We start from the raw sequence: 19,328 nt of genomic DNA, 5'->3' as shown, positions 1-19,328 counted from the left end.
CAAAAAGTTTTAATTGATCTGGACCCCATGGTTGAATTTTCATGGCAATGGTTGAACCCTTGTATTGTGTGACAAATAATGACAGCTTAGAGTCTCCTCGACTGACCCTTCATTATGTATCCCTCCGGATTATATTTTTTATTTTTGTTTTCTTCGTTTTTCTCTTCTTCAAAGAGATTTTCATAGATGGTACAAATTGTATTTACTGACCAGACATTTTTAATGTATTTGTATAAATGCATTTTGATTTGGTACTACAATGTATTACATTTTTTCTGTCAATGTTCATAAAATGCTTGAACACAATAAAAAAACATTTAAAAATAAATGGATTAACGAAGTATGGAGAGATGTATGCTGGGTATTACCCCAAGAGAGGAAAAATAATGAGTGGGTTTGAAACTAAACGAGTGTCTGACAAGGGTGAAGAAATGAAATGGCAGTGAGCCAATCGCAATAAGAAATGACCATCGCTGAACAAAGAGGCTACTGAACTGAATTCCAAGTGCAATTAAAGGACCAAGACGACCAAAAGTAAGATGAGCAGATGAAATGAGAACGTTTGTTGGAGTAGTGTGGGGAGGCTTGCAACCGCAGTACCTGGAAGATCCGTGGGGAGGGTTTAAACCAGCAGTGGATCGACATGGGCTGAAGGTGATTATGTGGGTGTGGCTCGTTCTATTAATTAAGAGATCAAACTTTTAAAATCTACTGCTCGTTAAGCTTTGATTAAATGTGCAGTACCGATTTGATCATTTCATTATTTAAAGAGAAAACAGTTCAATGTTTTTAATAAAGTTTGGGTTGTATATTTTAACAACTGAAATTGCATAAAAAATATTTCTGCAGATTCATAAAAGGAGGACAAAATAAAAAAAACATTCTTCCCAACCATCAAATTAGGAGATTTAGTATCAAAGTGGAAATGAAATAGTGAAAACACAAAGTTTAGATATGTAGAAATCACTCCACTTAGAGATCTCATGTCTTTGTAAAGCACTTTGTGATTTCCCCTATTACATTCAGCGCTTTGGCTATGTAAGTTTACTCATTCAAAGTACCGAACAGAATGTCCAACAAGATTTTCACTTACAAAATGTTTTTCTTACTTTTCAATTGAGGAACCTCAATATAAACAGTGTTGGTCTATAGCAGTGTTTATTTCTTTGCTGGTAGAAGTTTTTTTTTTTTTTTACAAAACATTGTAGAGCAAAAGTGTCTATATAAAAAAAATAATTAAAAGTTCAGTATTCTTCAGCAGGATTGTAATATGCAATCTTGTCTGAACACTGCTATGCCCATTAAAAAAAAAAAAAAAAAAAAGAATATTTCCAAAATCCCAGGGATTTTCATTTCCCCTTTTTATTCTGACTTGTGACATCTTCATCGAAGCTTGAGTCACTGTCCAAGTCTTCCCCATCCACTTGTACAGGTAATATGTCCTCATGGGCATCACACAGGGGTACTGCTCCCTTACGCTGAGGTAGCACGCTGAAAAAAGCTTCCTTCCAATCTCTCTTCTCCAGATAGGCTAGCATGATCTCGAAAACTGCAACACAAAATGGGACAGCGGTGGATTTATGATTTGTTTGTATTTTTCCAGGAACTGTTGGAACAAAACACATGAAAACTCCAACAGCCTGAAATCAACTATTAAGTTAATTAACTGTACCATTAAAAAGTTTAACATCCCTAATAGAACACATATGTGCACCTTAGGAAAAAGCAAGACCCTCCCCCCTCCCCAACATTGTGGTGCTCTCAGTCGTTCCACCTCCTGCTTTTTGCCACCATCTTTTTAATGCTGTAAATTAAAAGTTGTGTTTTTAAAGGTCTCCTCCAAATCATGACATAAAATATGCCTGTATTGTGCAGGATTCTGTGTTTTTTTAAATGATTTGAAGACACAGATGTCATGGCAAACCAGGTGTCTGACTGCATGGACCTGCAGCAGAAATGTCCAGTCACCATTGGCGGCCTTTTATTTTTTGCTAGAGTGATTAGCAAAGAATCTCAATGGATTTCAATCTAGTGTCATTAACGACATGACAAATCAATTATATCATTTCCCCTCCAGTCAGGAGGCAGCTAAGGATGATAATAAGCTTACACTAGATTCAATCTGTATACCTAGACCAGTGTAGACGTATATTTCTTAATGTGGAACCTATATAGTGTTTAGACTGCCATTGAATAGTTAAAACAGTTTTGCTACTCGACTCACCGTGATTTACTGCCAATACTTTGCGACTATTCATTTTCACGAAGCTTCCGAGGGGCAGCTGTGCGTGACCGATTCCAAGATCCAGCGCCTGATTGTATGTGATCCCCTGTAACATACAGTAAAACATTTCCCATCACATGATATATAGATATATGTACACAAATGTAGCCAAGGTTATTGCACTCGCTGTGACATTGCATGCTTGCAAGCCAACACCACTTATTTTTACATTGCGTAAATCATGACCTACAGACGATACACTGCTCTACTAGTCCATATATGCCTTTAGTTCCGGCCCAATCAATAAGGGAAGATAGATTGGCACCATTTTTACCTCCTCGTCAGCACGGACAGCAACTGTCGTGATTGGGAGATAAAAAGTGCCAATCTTTGATAAATTTGGAATTTTCCAACAAGATGCCGCAGATCTATTATATTCAATCGTCAGGACCTACTGTAAAAGCTTTAGCAAAACATATCTTCCTCGCATGCGAGTATGGCTGACACTAGAAACTTAAATACTTCCCCCCCCCCAGCTAGAATTTAAACTGTGTGCCGGCTGAGAGAAATTCCCATGAGCAATCTTGTTTGAATACAACGACATAGACCATTTATCAGGAATGTAGTTCTGGTGTGGAAAAAAAAAAAAAAAAAAAGAACCAAGTCAAGCAAAACAGAAACTGTATTTTTCTATTAAAATTTCTGCCAGGTTATATGTTCACAACAATAAAAGGGACATTTCCTAAAAGTCAATTGTGTGGAGGATTTCAGCCATATTCCACTGCACATCGCAAGGCCGGCTTGATGGCGGTACAATTGGTGCGAACATACCTGGTCCCGCACTCTCCCCCAGGACAAATTCCGCAATCAGTTTAAATGTTGTGGTGGTGAAGTTAACTCACTCCAAGTGCCGGCATCTCCTGCTACCACACAAAGTCACGACGCCCCCATGACATGAAGATGGGCAAGAGGCCCCGCGCACAAATACTGGCAAGAGGCCCCGCGCACAAATACTGGCAAGAGGCCCCGCGCACAAATACTGGCAAGAGGCCCCGCTCACAAATACTGGCAAGAGGCCCCGCGCACAAATACTGGCAAGAGGCCCCGCGCACAAATACTGGCCCTATGTACGTGCAACAGACAGTGACCAAAACAGAATGGAACGTCGTGAATGTTTACTATACCTTGTGGTGATTGTGATCTACCAGGCCTCCAATAATATAAGCTTTGGTCTCGTCAAGTTCACTGAGCACGTCAGGGGAGTCAGATGTAAGGTAAACTAGATCTTCAGTCTTCATGAGATCTGTGTAGTGCTCCGATTTGATATGGATATCCTCAAATGGCAAATATAGAATTGTGTTAATCTGCCTGAATTTTAGCATCCTGTGCAGCAATACAATTATGTGAACCGCTCAAGCTCTAGTTTGTGATCTTGTGTGATTGTATAGCTACATAACAATACAGGGAAAAGGGAGACCAAAAAGCGCACCAGCACAAACGGAGCAGGAAGAAACCAGAACAAAAAAATTATTAAAAGGGCACTTTAATGTGGCAAAAGACCCATCCAATGCATTTCGAACGTCGCAGCGTTCTTTTTCAAGGATAAAACACAATGTGATAACATCCATTATATACCCTCTTACCTGTGGGCCATTTCGCGCCAAAAATCAGAACCTGATGACGTCATAACAGAGCGACTCAGTGCCGATCTAAGGGCAAAAGGAAGTACCAAAGGCAGTGTGGCCATTTTGGATGTGGGCAAACATAGGAACACAATAACAAAGCTTTATTGACCATTCCAGCAGAACAAAATACATTGCTGCTAACTGGACAAGCATATTTAAACGAAATAAAGCTATATTAAACTAAACTAATGCTTAATAAAGGGTACTATTATATCAAGGAAAAACATGAACAAGGTGGATTAAAAAACTAGCTGTGTTGCAACTAAGTTATATACAAAAAAAAGTTAAAAATAAAAACCTCTAGACATGATTAAAAAAAATGTGCAAGAAAAGTAAATTTAAAGACATATTACACATACATACTGCATAACACAGATTGTGTACCTACATCATAGGAACCAGGGAAATACAACCATTATAAAATATGAAGTATTATCCACAAGATACATCAAAGAACAATTTAAGCTTACATATTAGCATAATATTTGCATGATAAGGCATAGGTTCAAAGGTTATAATGACAAGAATATAATGTCCAATATAATGACAATTGTCTTATTTAATCTGTATTACCAACTAATTACACCATAATACGTCTATCACAAAAATGTTTACAAAAAATGTGTTAGTTGCCAGTCAATGTTCAAGCCCATAGGGAAGCGCGTTTGGAGAGTGAAGATCCAATACGCCTCCCTACGGTCCAGAAGGTTGATATGATCACCTCCTCTAGATTTAGAAATAACTGATTCAATCCCCAAAAAGGAAAAATTATTAATTCCTCCCTGACCACATTCAGTGAAATGTTTTGAGACTGGATGATTAGTGTCTCTCAATTTTATGAGCCTTAAATGCTCTAACATCCTGACCTTAAGGGCTCTAGTCGTCCTCCCCACATACCTCTTGCCACAACCACATGTTATTAGATAAATCACAAATTGACTTTTACAATTTATAAAACTGTTAATCTTAAATTCCTTATTTGGTAATATATTCACACCATGTGGCGGTGGCAAGGCAAACTGGAAAAAACTTTTGGCAGGCTTCATGTGTTTACATGCACTACAAGAGCCACATTTGAAGGAACCCCTAGTGATAAAAGTTTTTTGAGACCAGAAGATTTGAGTTCACTTGGTGAAACATGAGATCCAATTGTTCTCGCTCTACGATATACAAAAGTAGGACCAGAATCCACATATTTTTTAAGGACAGGGTCCATGGATAAGACATTCCAATGTTTTGAAATTATAGAGTTTACTTTTCCACTTTGTTTACTAAATTGTGAAATAAAAAGAGGACATTTGTTTTTTAATTCTGTCAGTCCATGTGAGTCCTGTTTAATACCAATTGTCTTAACATTGTTAGCAAGGCGAGAATCTCCAATTGGATGTGTGGGCAACAATGATGCTCTCTCTGTATGTAATGCATTTTCAAATGCAATTGCTAAATGTGATTTGGGGTATCCCCTTTCCAAAAATCTCCTTGTAAGCTCCTCAGACTGAGAAAGGAAACCACTCATAGTGGAACAATTCCTTCTCAGTCTGAGGAACTGTCCCCTTGGTATGGCCTTTATGACATGGGATGGGTGGCAGCTGTCCGCCCTAAGAAAGGTGTTCCTGGCATTTTGCTTCCTATAAACATCCGTTTGGATTTTTTTGTCTATGTCTACAAATAATTGTAGATCCAGAAATTCAATGTGATGGAAATGAAAATTTAATGTAAATCTTAGATTATAAGAATTATTATTAAGATAAGATACAAAAGTGTGAAGTGTAGTGACATCCCCCCTCCAAATAATAATTAGGTCGTCCACAAATCTTTTATAAAAAACAATATTGTGACGAAATAAATTAGTGCTCGAATAAATAAAAAGTGCTTCCCACCATCCCATAAATAAGTTCGCAAAAGAAGGAGCAAAACTTGTACCCATAGCAGTGCCAATAAGTTGCAAATAAAACTTACCATTAAATGTGAAAAAGTTGTGCGTGAGTAAAAAGTGTATAGCGTCCAAAATAAAAGCCGATTGAAAAATTGATATTTCTGGTATCTCAATAAATTGGCGGACCGCTGCCAATCCATGGTCATGTTGTATAACAGAATACAGAGAGGTAACATCAAGTGTTACCCACAGGTAATCATTACCCCATTTAACATTTTTGATCTGATCAAGAAGATCACCAGAGTCCCATATAAATGAGGGCAATTTCCTAACAAATGGCTGAAGAAAACCATTAACATATCTTGACAGACCATCTCCCAAAGATCCAATACTAGAGACAATGGGACGACCTGGAGGGTCGACCAATGTCTTGTGGATCTTTGGGAGATGGTGGAAGATAGGAATAATGGGATGAGATGGAATAATGAATTTAACCTCGTCCTTCGAAAGAACTTCCATAATAACACCTGAGTCAACCAGTTCTACAAGGAACTCCAAGAATTGCGGTGTGGGGTCGGCGGATAGTACACGATAGGACCGGCCATCATCCAGTTGGCGTAATGCCTCCCTGATGTAACCGTCTCTGCCCTGCACCACCACCGCACCCCCCTTGTCCGCACTCTTAATGACCAATGCAGAATTATTTTTCAAAGATTTTAAAGCTAAACGTTCACTTTGATTCAAATTGTCATGATCTATATAGGATAGGGAAAATCCCTGAGCTAGAAGACGAAGGTCTCTTATAACCAGATTTTCAAACATAGTCAGAAATTGACCCTTGACATGAGTGGGGTAGAACACAGAACTCCTTTTTAGGCCTGAATTCCATTCAGAAAATGTAGGAATATTAACATCATCAACCGTCTGTTCAGATAAAAGATCATTCATATCTTGCAGGGTACAAAAATCATTAAATGTATGTAAAGCAATAGATACCGGAGGAACAGAGTCGGATGAGGGGACATCACTCTGGGTAGCGTGTGATGGCCCCCCATCTAAATCCTCATCTCCGGTCGACCTAGTAACATTTGGAATAAAATTGTCAAAAAACTTTTTCAAGGATAATTTCCGAACAAACTTATACACATCAATAGTGGTTTCAAACAAATTAAAGTTCATTGAAGGTGAAAATTTTAGGCCTTTATCCAGTAGTGACAACTCTGTAGGAGAGAGAGCAGTTCCTGAAATATTTATAACATTAGATATATCATTCAAAACTTCTTCCTTTTGGAGGCGGACCTGTAGCCCCCTCCTCCTCCCCCCCCTCCTCCCTCTTCTGATTCTCTTGTGTCCTTTTGAAATAAAGGGAAGGATTTTGGTTGCTACCCAGAGTGATGTCCCCTCATCCGACTCTGTTCCTCCGGTATCTATTGCTTTACATACATTTAATGATTTTTGTACCCTGCAAGATATGAATGATCTTTTATCTGAACAGACGGTTGATGATGTTAATATTCCTACATTTTCTGAATGGAATTCAGGCCTAAAAAGGAGTTCTGTGTTCTACCCCACTCATGTCAAGGGTCAATTTCTGACTATGTTTGAAAATCTGGTTATAAGAGACCTTCGTCTTCTAGCTCAGGGATTTTCCCTATCCTATATAGATCATGACAATTTGAATCAAAGTGAACGTTTAGCTTTAAAATCTTTGAAAAATAATTCTGCATTGGTCATTAAGAGTGCGGACAAGGGGGGTGCGGTGGTGGTGCAGGGCAGAGACGGTTACATCAGGGAGGCATTATGCCAACTGGATGATGGCCGGTCCTATCGTGTACTATCCGCCGACCCCACACCGCAATTCTTGGAGTTCCTTGTAGAACTGGTTGACTCAGGTGTTATTATGGAAGTTCTTTCGAAGGACGAGGTTAAATTCATTATTCCATCTCATCCCATTATTCCTATCTTCCACCATCTCCCAAAGATCCACAAGACATTGGTCGACCCTCCAGGTCGTCCCATTGTCTCTAGTATTGGATCTTTGGGAGATGGTCTGTCAAGATATGTTAATGGTTTTCTTCAGCCATTTGTTAGGAAATTGCCCTCATTTATACGGGACTCTGGTGATCTTCTTGATCAGATCAAAAATGTTAAATGGGGTAATGATTACCTGTGGGTAACACTTGATGTTACCTCTCTGTATTCTGTTATACAACATGACCATGGTTTGGCAGCGGTCCGCCAATTTATTGAGATACCAGAAATATCAATTTTTCAATCGGCTTTTATTTTGGACGCTATACACTTTTTACTCACGCACAACTTTTTCACATTTAATGGTAAGTTTTATTTGCAACTTATTGGCACTGCTATGGGTACAAGTTTTGCTCCTTCTTTTGCGAACTTATTTATGGGATGGTGGGAAGCACTTTTTATTTATTCGAGCACTAATTTATTTCGTCACAATATTGTTTTTTATAAAAGATTTGTGGACGACCTAATTATTATTTGGAGGGGGGATGTCACTACACTTCACACTTTTGTATCTTATCTTAATAATAATTCTTATAATCTAAGATTTACATTAAATTTTCATTTCCATCACATTGAATTTCTGGATCTACAATTATTTGTAGACATAGACAAAAAAATCCAAACGGATGTTTATAGGAAGCAAAATGCCAGGAACACCTTTCTTAGGGCGGACAGCTGCCACCCATCCCATGTCATAAAGGCCATACCAAGGGGACAGTTCCTCAGACTGAGAAGGAATTGTTCCACTATGAGTGGTTTCCTTTCTCAGTCTGAGGAGCTTACAAGGAGATTTTTGGAAAGGGGATACCCCAAATCACATTTAGCAATTGCATTTGAAAATGCATTACATACAGAGAGAGCATCATTGTTGCCCACACATCCAATTGGAGATTCTCGCCTTGCTAACAATGTTAAGACAATTGGTATTAAACAGGACTCACATGGACTGACAGAATTAAAAAACAAATGTCCTCTTTTTATTTCACAATTTAGTAAACAAAGTGGAAAAGTAAACTCTATAATTTCAAAACATTGGAATGTCTTATCCATGGACCCTGTCCTTAAAAAATATGTGGATTCTGGTCCTACTTTTGTATATCGTAGAGCGAGAACAATTGGATCTCATGTTTCACCAAGTAAACTCAAATCTTCTGGTCTCAAAAAAAACTTTTATCACTAGGGGTTCCTTCAAATGTGGCTCTTGTAGTGCATGTAAACACATGAAGCCTGCCAAAAGTTTTTTCCAGTTTGCCTTGCCACCGCCACATGGTGTGAATATATTACCAAATAAGGAATTTAAGATCAACAGTTTTATAAATTGTAAAAGTCAATTTGTGATTTATCTAATAACATGTGGTTGTGGCAAGAGGTATGTGGGGAGGACGACTAGAGCCCTTAAGGTCAGGATGTTAGAGCATTTAAGGCTCATAAAATTGAGAGACACTAATCATCCAGTCTCAAAACATTTCACTGAATGTGGTCAGGGAGGAATTAATAATTTTTCCTTTTTGGGGATTGAATCAGTTATTTCTAAATCTAGAGGAGGTGATCATATCAACCTTCTGGACCGTAGGGAGGCGTATTGGATCTTCACTCTCCAAACGCGCTTCCCTATGGGCTTGAACATTGACTGGCAACTAACACATTTTTTGTAAACATTTTTGTGATAGACGTATTATGGTGTAATTAGTTGGTAATACAGATTAAATAAGACAATTGTCATTATATTGGACATTATATTCTTGTCATTATAACCTTTGAACCTATGCCTTATCATGCAAATATTATGCTAATATGTAAGCTTAAATTGTTCTTTGATGTATCTTGTGGATAATACTTCATATTTTATAATGGTTGTATTTCCCTGGTTCCTATGATGTAGGTACACAATCTGTGTTATGCAGTATGTATGTGTAATATGTCTTTAAATTTACTTTTCTTGCACATTTTTTTTAATCATGTCTAGAGGTTTTTATTTTTAACTTTTTTTTGTATATAACTTAGTTGCAACACAGCTAGTTTTTTAATCCACCTTGTTCATGTTTTTCCTTGATATAATAGTACCCTTTATTAAGCATTAGTTTAGTTTAATATAGCTTTATTTCGTTTAAATATGCTTGTCCAGTTAGCAGCAATGTATTTTGTTCTGCTGGAATGGTCAATAAAGCTTTGTTATTGTGTTCCTATGTTTGCCCACATCCAAGATGGCCACACTGCCTTTGGTACTTCCTTTTGCCCTTAGATCGGCACTGAGTCGCTCTGTTATGACGTCATCAGGTTCTGATTTTTGGCGCGAAATGGCCCACAGGTAAGAGGGTATATAATGGATGTTATCACATTGTGTTTTATCCTTGAAAAAGAACGCTGCGACGTTCGAAATGCATTGGATGGGTCTTTTGCCACATTAAAGTGCCCTTTTAATAATTTTTTTGTTCTGGTTTCTTCCTGCTCCGTTTGTGCTGGTGCGCTTTTTGGTCTCCCTTTTCCCTGTATTGCATTGAGTAGCTGCACAGCCTGCCTGCCTGCCCTACCAGGATGTGAGTATTTGCATATTTTTCAGGGGAACCTGCCGATGAGACAGATGTGAGTGGGTTGCACCACACACCACCTGTCTTCAGGAGGATAGTACCCATTATATGACACAATAGGTACTATATCAATTGTTAGTACCCTGGTACAGTGGTCTGGCTTATTATCATTTTGAGATATACCTGCATTTGAGCGCTTCAGCTATTTTCCATATAGCTACATAACAAACCTGCTCATAAAAAATGCATATTGAGCAAAGGGGCATAATTTAGGCCTCACAGTCTTCAGGTTTTCTTGGAATCAAATTACCCATTGTATCATGCTGCAAAATATGTTGGCGCTTTTACAAATAAACGATAATTAAAGCTGCAGTTCAAGAAATATCCTGCATGTGTGTTTTTTTTTAATAAATCAGTTCTGTAGTAAGAAAAAATACTTTTAGCATTTTCTGTTTAAAAAAAAAAAAAAAAACAACTTTGAAAGACCAATTTTCTTGTATTATATTTTAACAAGCATGCTTGTTCCTATAGCAACCATTTACATTCCCCATATTTAAAGATGTTGCCAAACTTCGCCGATCAATAGACGGAGAACGAATTGACCGGCAGCTATGCAGTTCTTTAGGTAAGTAGAGATTGCCCACATGAAACTATTGAAGTAAAAAAAAAAAAAACAAACAAAAAAAAAACACACGGGAGCTGGAACTGCAGCTTTAATGTACTCTTAATTTTAAAAACATGACAAATGAGTTTACATTATATATGAAGACAACCAAACAAATGATCAGAGCTTATGCTTCATTACTCTCTGATCTTTTTTCAATCACATATTGAAAACCTAATAAAAGAATGCATGTTTTGCATCAAAAAGGGGGTGATCGTTGTTGCTCGAAATACTCAAAATATGACAGACACTGTGCGAAAAAAGGAATTTCTTGAATGTTTATTTACTGATGGCTGACTGTTTGCATCCTGACATTACCAATAGCATTGCAGCTTCAGATCATCTATTTGACCTTATATTGTAATTACATTTTGGGTTTAAAGTAGATTAACATGTACATTACATTAGTCATTTACCTTCCAATTGGTCCATCCTTTGTCATATTCGTCCATGTTACTTTTCAACTGCCCACCATGACTAGTTAAATACAGCTTAGAAGAAACAAAACAGAGCTGTTACTATTACAGTCCCATAACTATACAACTTATTTACCTGGTGTGGTTACATTTTCAGCTACACAAATCTTATTTTTCCTACTAATTCTGTTTTTGGACATACTGGCTAAATCAAACTCAGCACCTGGACTCCTCACACAGTTTAGTAACCGATTTCTGTTGATAAGATATATACAATTCGACATCTTAACTTTTAATGAATAACCAATTATACTATACGAGAACTGTTTTTCTTATTCCAGCTCACAATACTTGCACCCCTCCATGTAAATCAATGAGAAGATATAAAAACTCTTATCAATGTTAATGAAAAGCTGGAAGATGACAATTTAGAGAGGTTTCCTGTTTTCCCTGTATTTTTATACACACTAGAAGCCTTTCATTTAAAAAATAAAAGTGATGTGACAAACGCCTTAAAAGTGTGTGATCCCAACAGTGTCATGTAACATTGCACACACAGATCGACAAAAGGGTGCTAAGCTTTAGAATACTTTTACTCCCATTCATAAGAAGTGAAGCGAACTGTTTGTGGATCTGGGCCACAGCGTCATGTAACATTGCGCAAACAGGGCCTTTTCTAAATACCCCAAGTGGCCAATCCAGTCAAAATTCACCTATTGAAGTCAATGGGGAATTTCATCTGAAAACGGACGCTTCTGTGGATATAGAATAAGGCTCAAAGTGCTCTGCTGAAGGCGTATGAAACACTGCATTAGATAATACAGTAAGTAGTTGGCCAAATGTATCTGCCCATTGATTGCGTGTAATATTTAATGTTTTGCCAAATTCCCTGTAGCAAAATACAAGATCAAAGAATGCACGCTACTTTAAATGGGGAGGAAAAACTGTTGCAGATTATAACCCTGAAAAAAGCACACAGGTACAATCTAGTCAATGTCTGCATAATAACCTGTTGCAAGAAGAGCCAGCAAGAGATTGTAACGCTTAGGAGTTAACCTCAGAGTGGTTAGAGAAATTATGGTTGCATACAAATATTCAGCAACCAGCATCATACTTAACATATTACGGCAATACTTCCTCCTGCAGAACAATTCAGTAATCAGCAGTAAGGAATCTCACTCAAGCCTCACGAAGGAGTATGTCTTATGGTCCTTTCCCAGTTGTCTGCATCTATAGCACATCCCGTTCCACTGATGTGTCACACAATGCAGTATCTTCAGAGTTTGTGCTCTGATGATTTATACTACGCGACCACTTTGAACCTTCATTTCTAAAGCAATTCCCACACAGCCCAGCATGCATCCAAATCACCTGAACAGGGTGTATTGCCCGACGATTTTCTGCATAACATCTTTGAATTTGCTTGTTTAGCTTTTTAACATCCTAGATTAGAAACAGGGGGGAGGGAATAAATAAAAGAAAAGGGGAGCAGTTGTCAGTTTTAATTTATTTCTTGACTGTTCAAAATAATTTTCATACAGTTGCAGCACAAAGTGGCTTTAGTTATAGGAACATGGCTCACCTTCAATGCCATCAAGCTATCAAAGCTGCAGTCTATAAGCAGTCTAAGGGTGCTTGGCTGAATCTCCCTGCGGATTAGTTTTCTGGTGTTACCATCTGTATTTTGCTCCACCTGAGTCTGTCGCTCCTGTTTCCTCTTTTGCCTCTTTTCTTTTCGCTTCTGCCTAAAGTCGGAAGGCAGTACAGTTGCTGTTGACATTTTTTTTCTTCCATTTTATATCAAGGTCAACAATATTAATATTTCAGGAATTAACCTGACATTGTGCTGCCAGCAATTTATTGTAAATTCATAAAATTAAAAAAAAACACATGTCAAAAAGGTATTGCCCTTAAATGAGAAATGCAGAGTTATGGGTCTCCGCCTTCAACTTTGACCTTTCTTTTGTATTGGCATTACATTAGAAAATATTAGTTACATTAAGTCAAATATTATACAAGGTTTACATTTTTAAATGTAGACTGTCCATTAGAGTATTTCACAACCACTGCCCATTTCAAAATACCCTGGGTGATTTGCAATAATAGTTCTAAAAACTAAATACCAAAAATCAGGATATATGCAACTTGGGATACCCCAACTGAATATGGGTGGGTGCTACAGGCAATCTTTTTGCATCTTTTGTTTGGTGTGCTCGACTACTCTCTTGCAATAATAGTTTTTGCCATGATTTCATATATTTGTTTTATATAGCACTTCGCAGCCACAAGCCCCATGTGCTGTACATCTTACAATGTCATTCAGGTGCCTGAGGCATAGGGACATGCACAAGGATACACAGGAACTAGCACGGAGATACTCCTTCAGCTCTACAAATATTTTGTGAATTTGCATAAGAAAAACTACTTGTGGCAAGTGTACTTATTAAAATGTATATGAAATGCATTAACCTGGTTGCTATATTTAGTTTGAGTTAGTACAAGGAAAGATTTGAAAGACTGAAATAATTACTTTGCTTAAAATGTATGCTGGTTTTGAATACAACTCAACCCCATTATAACGCGATCCATTACAACGCGAATCCGCTTATAACGCGATGCAAGCGTGGCTCCCAATTTTCATATTTATGAATACTTTACAACACGATTATTGGTATCTGAAATACTTTCTTGTACAATGCATACAATTGTACATTATTTCTAACGCGATCCGCTTATAACACTATGTGATTCTTTGGGCCCCAAGCACAGAGTTATAAGGGGGTTGAGCTGTATTAAAGTAATTTATCTGACAAAAAAAAAAAGATAAAATCTTCTAAAACCACTAATATAACTAAAATGTATACAATGTATCTGTTTTATTTATGTGATATCAACTATGTATGCAGTGCTCTCAAAGTATACTGACTTGATGTAGCAAAATAATAATAGTACAGTAGAAACAATGCATATTTTATTTCTTTTGTACACAAACCTTTTGTAAATATTATTCTGTGCACTACTCAAAGCAGCACTTTTGGGGACCATTTATTTATTTCTAATAGGTTTTAAGCAGAGGTTCTCCGGAGCTGAACTGCGTTGATCTCAGTTCCGGGGATTCCCTGCTTCTCGAGATATTTACCTCCATATGGGGTGCCAGGATCTCTCTGCTGTTTACTCGTCATGTTTGCCAATAAGAAGCCGCAAGGGATGACGTCACAGCTTCCTATTGGCCGCAGGACGTTGGGTATTTAAGTCGCCATTATGTTAGCTCAAACAAGCCCAGCCAGAGCAGCTATGGGAACCCCCTTTCGAGGCATACTGTATATCTCAGGAAGCAGGGGGTCTCAAGCTAAAATCTTTGCGGTTCAATTCAGGAGAACCCCTGCTTCAAACCTATTAAAAAAAAAAAAAAAGTTTCCCCAGGAGACCTGCTTTAATTGATAACGCTTATGATCAGTGATAATCAGGAGACAACTGCACTGTCAACTTACTATTTAAGGTGACCTTAACTGTACGTTTTTGTTTTAGGTGAAATTTAGGTAAAATTGCACTATACAATTGGTCAGTTCTGCACTATAACTTAAATATTCAACATGGTCCAATAAAATAAAGATGAAAGTTATCCATGACCTTCTATGCTTGTTATTTAGCACAAGGGCCCATGCACACCTATATACATTTCATATATATATATATATATATATATATATATATATATTTTGTACACTCAGGCCCACACAGTCAGGTAAGTCTACACACACACACACACACACACAGTGAAGTAAGTCTACACACATCAAGAATACCCGACGTCAAAGTTTTAAATACCTGGGCTTATGGTTTGACTCCCACTTAACATTCGGGATGCACATCGATATCCTGACAACCAAGACATATGCCAACCTAGGGGCACTTTACAGGAACAAATCCTCCCTAAGTCTCCTGGTCAGAAAGCGTATCGCACAGCAGATGCTAATGCCAATTATTGACTATGGAGACATAGTATACGGCTCAGCACCTCAAACCCACCTTAGCAAACTTGACACCCTCTACAATACAATTTGTCGTTTTGTTCTCCAATGCAACTACAACACACATCACTGCGATATGCTCAAAGAACTAGATTGGTCATCACTAGAGTCTAGGCGCAAAGTTCACCTTTCCTGTCTTGCCTTTAAATTCTTCATGGGCAAGCTACCTAGCTATCTGTACAAGCTCCTCACCCCCACCACATGCAGTACCTATCACCTGAGATCAGACTCCAAAAGACTGTTCATGGTCCAAAGGCCCAACAAAGTATCCGGACGTTCCTCCTTCGCCTACCGTGCACCCCAAAACTGGAACAACCTACCAGAGACTCTCACATCCACCACCAGTTTAAGTTCTTTCAAATCTAAGGCTGTCTCGCATTTTAATCTGGTCTGTAACTGTTTCATACGCCCATAATATATATTTTCTTTAACTGTGCACGCAATGTCTTGTATATAATGTATACCCTGTTCATTTATGTAACTGTATTTGTAACCATGTATTATTTGTTTTACTCTGTGCCCAGGACATACTTGAAAACGAGAGGTAACTCTCAATGTATTACTTCCTGGTAAAATATTTTATAAATAAATAAATAAAATAAATCAGTTTTCAAGACGATTTTACTAAATGGAGCTGAAAAGTATAAAAAATAATGTAAAGGACTAGCAAGGAGGAGATGAAGGGGAAAAAGATCTAACAAGCTACAAGGAGGAGGAGGCTTCAAGATCACCGGCAGGAGGATGAGTAGAACCTGTCACAGCTTCCCAGTACTGCTGGTGATATATCTAGTGTACTTACACAACTTGTCATTTTATGATTACTATATACTGTAACAGCAGTTTGATTTCTTTACATTAATACAATATTTTAATATTCTCTTGGGCATGTTCTATATCACCACGCTTCTCCAAAAAGAATCTGAAACACAGAGGCTGTATTTATTACAATATATCCAGTGACTAAGCACGGTTGCATAGTATTTTTATTTTTAAATACAGTATGGCAAAAAAACAAAGTGTATTTAATATTCTTGGTATGTTGATACACATACAGCTGAAGGGCAGCCAAAGGGTGAGAGCATTTTGCTGATGTTTGTTGGTGTTAAAATTGCTGTATTTCAATCTGAACCTCTCCAACTCCTTTATCCCTTGCACCCAATTTTCCAACTAACTGTCCATGAAATGTACGTGAATTACTGTATAACCCTGTTCTTTTACTGTAACCATGTATTGTTATAACTCTGTTCACAGGACATACTTGAAAACGAGAGGAAATTCTCAATGTATTACTTCCTGGTAAAACATTTTATAAATAAACAAAACACGTGGAAGGTTACAATGAGTTTAGAGATGTCAACTATACGAGTTTACAGACAGATATGAAAAGTTTGGTGTGGCTTTTTGAGGGTTGTACGGTTCTCTATTAACAAGGCATAAATTGTGTACAAATTAAATAAATGAAAGGCCTAAATATTATGTACAGAACAAGAACAAACAGGCTCCCTGATAATGAACTAGATATCAAAAATGTATATTTTATACATACTTTCTGAGTTCTCTCTGGTCATCCCACTGTTTTTGCTTTAACAGTTTCTTCATCTGTCTCTTTGACATAACTTCCTGTGTTCTAAAATCCCTCTCGAGGGTTTCTTTTGTCAGTTCATCATTCCCAGCGTTGTTTAATGTTATATTTTCTTCTTTCGTGGATTCTCGGATACACTTGTTGTGCTCCACTATAACCTCTGATGACATGGTTACTCTCTGGTGATATGGTCCAATTGTAAAAGACCTATAAACTATAATGCAAAACGACAACTGTAAGTGTAATATGAAGAAAAAATTATATATACACAAAATTGTAGTTTTCAGATTCTTTGACTGCTTTTCCGTGACACACAAGAGGCATTCAGAGGTGTTGCATAGATACTACACAATGCACAACATTTCAAACCCTTCTATAAATTGTTAAATGCAGAGTAATAATTAGGGCAATGTCTTAATACCATAAAAAGCCATATTGAGATCAAGAAGGCTCACGCAAATATTAACAAAAACAGAGAAACACACACAATGTCAATACAATCTGAAATGAGGTGACCCATAGTTAATGTATCAACTTACATTCTCTAGAAAGGAAGTTAAAACATTGGTTAATAATACATCACCCAGCTTCTCACTGTATTGAATATAGGCATGGAAACAATGGCAGCTAAGGTCTATGTTACAGTCCTGCCCATTTTCCCTCCAGTTACTGGCTACATTGAAATGGTTTGATTAATACCCCCTGGAAGTTGGTCACCCCGAACACATGGAACTGCAGGTGTGTTTGAACTTAAAGGACTCCGCATACAGTACATGCACTATCCCTAAGCCGCACGCCATACTGATGAAGGCATGACGCCAGCAGCGTGTACACTGCATGCACGGGCTGCCAGGTCTGTCTCCGTCAGCATTCATGAGAAGACGTCACCTAAGAACTCGGTGCTTACTGTCTGTTGCGGTGAGTGAGTAGAAACCGCTCCTCGTGCCTCCGAACGTTCTCTGCTTCCACCGTAATCACACACAACGCGCATTCTGGAACACTTCAAACTCGAATCACACAAGCTATCCAGGCGCTCTGCTGACGTCACCGGCGCCCATGTTTAGAGTAGTACAGTAGGAATGTTTCGCTGCGGCCATCTTTGATATGGGCAAGGTCTTAGTGAATTAGAGTAGGGGTAGAGTTGCCTGCTGCCAGAAAGTATACCGTTCTAATTCCAACATCAATGGATTATCAGAATGCAATGTAGTTTCACTTACTACAATCAAATGTATTCTATCAAACTCTCAATTCATGTTCTCAATTGAGAAGTCTGTGGACTTTAATACAGTATTACATTTTTCAAAAAAGTTCATCCTTTCCATTTGTCCCCACCACAATATTCAGGACTGTATATATTTAACTCACTACGCTTCTATATGTATGTATTTGCTGTTGGCTGTTTAATTGTATGTAATATTGCTGCTGGATGTGCGATTGTATATATTACTGCTGTGGGATTATTGAATATATTATTGCTTTTGGCTGGATAACTGTATGTATTATTGCTGTTGGATGGATAATTGTATGTAGTATTGCAGTTGGTTGAATGATTGGATGTATTATGGCTGTTGGATAGATGATTGGATGTATTATTGCAGTTGGTTGAATGATTGGATGTATTATGGCTGTTGGATAGATGATTGGATGTATTATTGCAGTTGGTTGAATGATTGGATGTATTATGGCTGTTGGATAGATGATTGGATGTAGTATTGCAGTTGGTTGAATGATTGGATGTATTATTGCAGTTGGGTGAATGATTGGATATATTATTGCAGGGGTGCGTAAAGTTTTCTCCCTTTGTCCCCCAGCCTGCTCTCCTCCCCTGCTCGCGCCCCCCATCAGACTCCAGCATCAAATGATGTCGCAGGGTCATGTGATGTCATGTGGCCATGGCAACATCACGTGATGCCGCTGCCGTGTTACCATGGTGATGCGTCGCCGAAGACCAGGTAGGAGAAGTTACAGAGGCCTCGTGCGGACCCCCTGCATTTTATTTAAATGCCTTGGGGGCGAGCGTAGGATTTATTGCTTTGTGTAGGTCCATGGATGCTAGGTTCCATGATGATTCTTAGCATCATGCCAGAGATGTCCATCTCCACCAATTACCAAAAAATTGCTTTGTGATAATTAAAAAAAAATACTGACTTCTATCGCTGTGACCCCATTGAAAGCCATGAGATGCTGATGCTAAAAATCTTTTAAAATGATTCCAAATCAGGCTCACAGAAAATCTGTGAGTGTAGTCAGGTCTGTCCTACTAAGGAGTTGATTGTATATGTGCCGAAGCG

At 38.0% G+C, this 19,328-nt stretch overlaps 1 protein-coding gene across 2 annotated transcripts; it reads right to left on the bottom strand.

Moving 5' to 3' along the window:
- Positions 1 to 108: 108 nt before the first annotated feature.
- On the bottom strand, positions 109 to 18,088 carry TRMT10A (tRNA methyltransferase 10A). 2 transcript variants are annotated; one of them, XM_075609310.1, is made up of 8 exons: positions 17,945 to 18,088; positions 17,002 to 17,251; positions 13,007 to 13,169; positions 12,796 to 12,867; positions 11,425 to 11,499; positions 3,409 to 3,558; positions 2,225 to 2,330; positions 109 to 1,549 (listed from the first exon to the last, which is right to left on the bottom strand). In XM_075609310.1, exons 2-8 carry the CDS (start codon positions 17,205 to 17,207, stop codon positions 1,350 to 1,352), a joined length of 972 nt encoding a protein of 323 aa, XP_075465425.1. In that variant the 5' UTR covers positions 17,208 to 17,251; positions 17,945 to 18,088; the 3' UTR covers positions 109 to 1,349. The 2 variants fall into 2 exon arrangements, with proteins under 2 accessions (XP_075465425.1, XP_075465416.1); XM_075609301.1 differs by lacking the exon at positions 17,945 to 18,088 and adding an exon at positions 17,737 to 17,865.
- Between the last annotated feature and the right edge of the window lie 1,240 nt (positions 18,089 to 19,328).

This window comes from Ascaphus truei, chromosome 1 (genome assembly GCF_040206685.1).
Source record: "Ascaphus truei isolate aAscTru1 chromosome 1, aAscTru1.hap1, whole genome shotgun sequence".
NCBI lineage: Eukaryota > Metazoa > Chordata > Amphibia > Anura > Ascaphidae > Ascaphus > Ascaphus truei.
This window is presented reverse-complemented; position numbering and strand designations above follow the sequence as displayed.

Excerpts from the sequence above, each read along its gene's own strand:
- TRMT10A (XM_075609301.1), bottom strand. The coding sequence starts at position 17,812 with ATGTACTGTATGCGGAGTCCTTTAAGTTCAAACACACCTGCAGTTCCA. Across the intron at positions 13,170-17,001 it reads GACCAGAGAGAACTCAGAAA|GCAGAAGCGAAAAGAAAAGA; the intron begins GTATGTATAAAA and ends TTCCGACTTTAG. Across the intron at positions 11,500-12,795 it reads GGGCAATACACCCTGTTCAG|CTGTATTTAACTAGTCATGG; the intron begins GTGATTTGGATG and ends GTTTCTTCTAAG.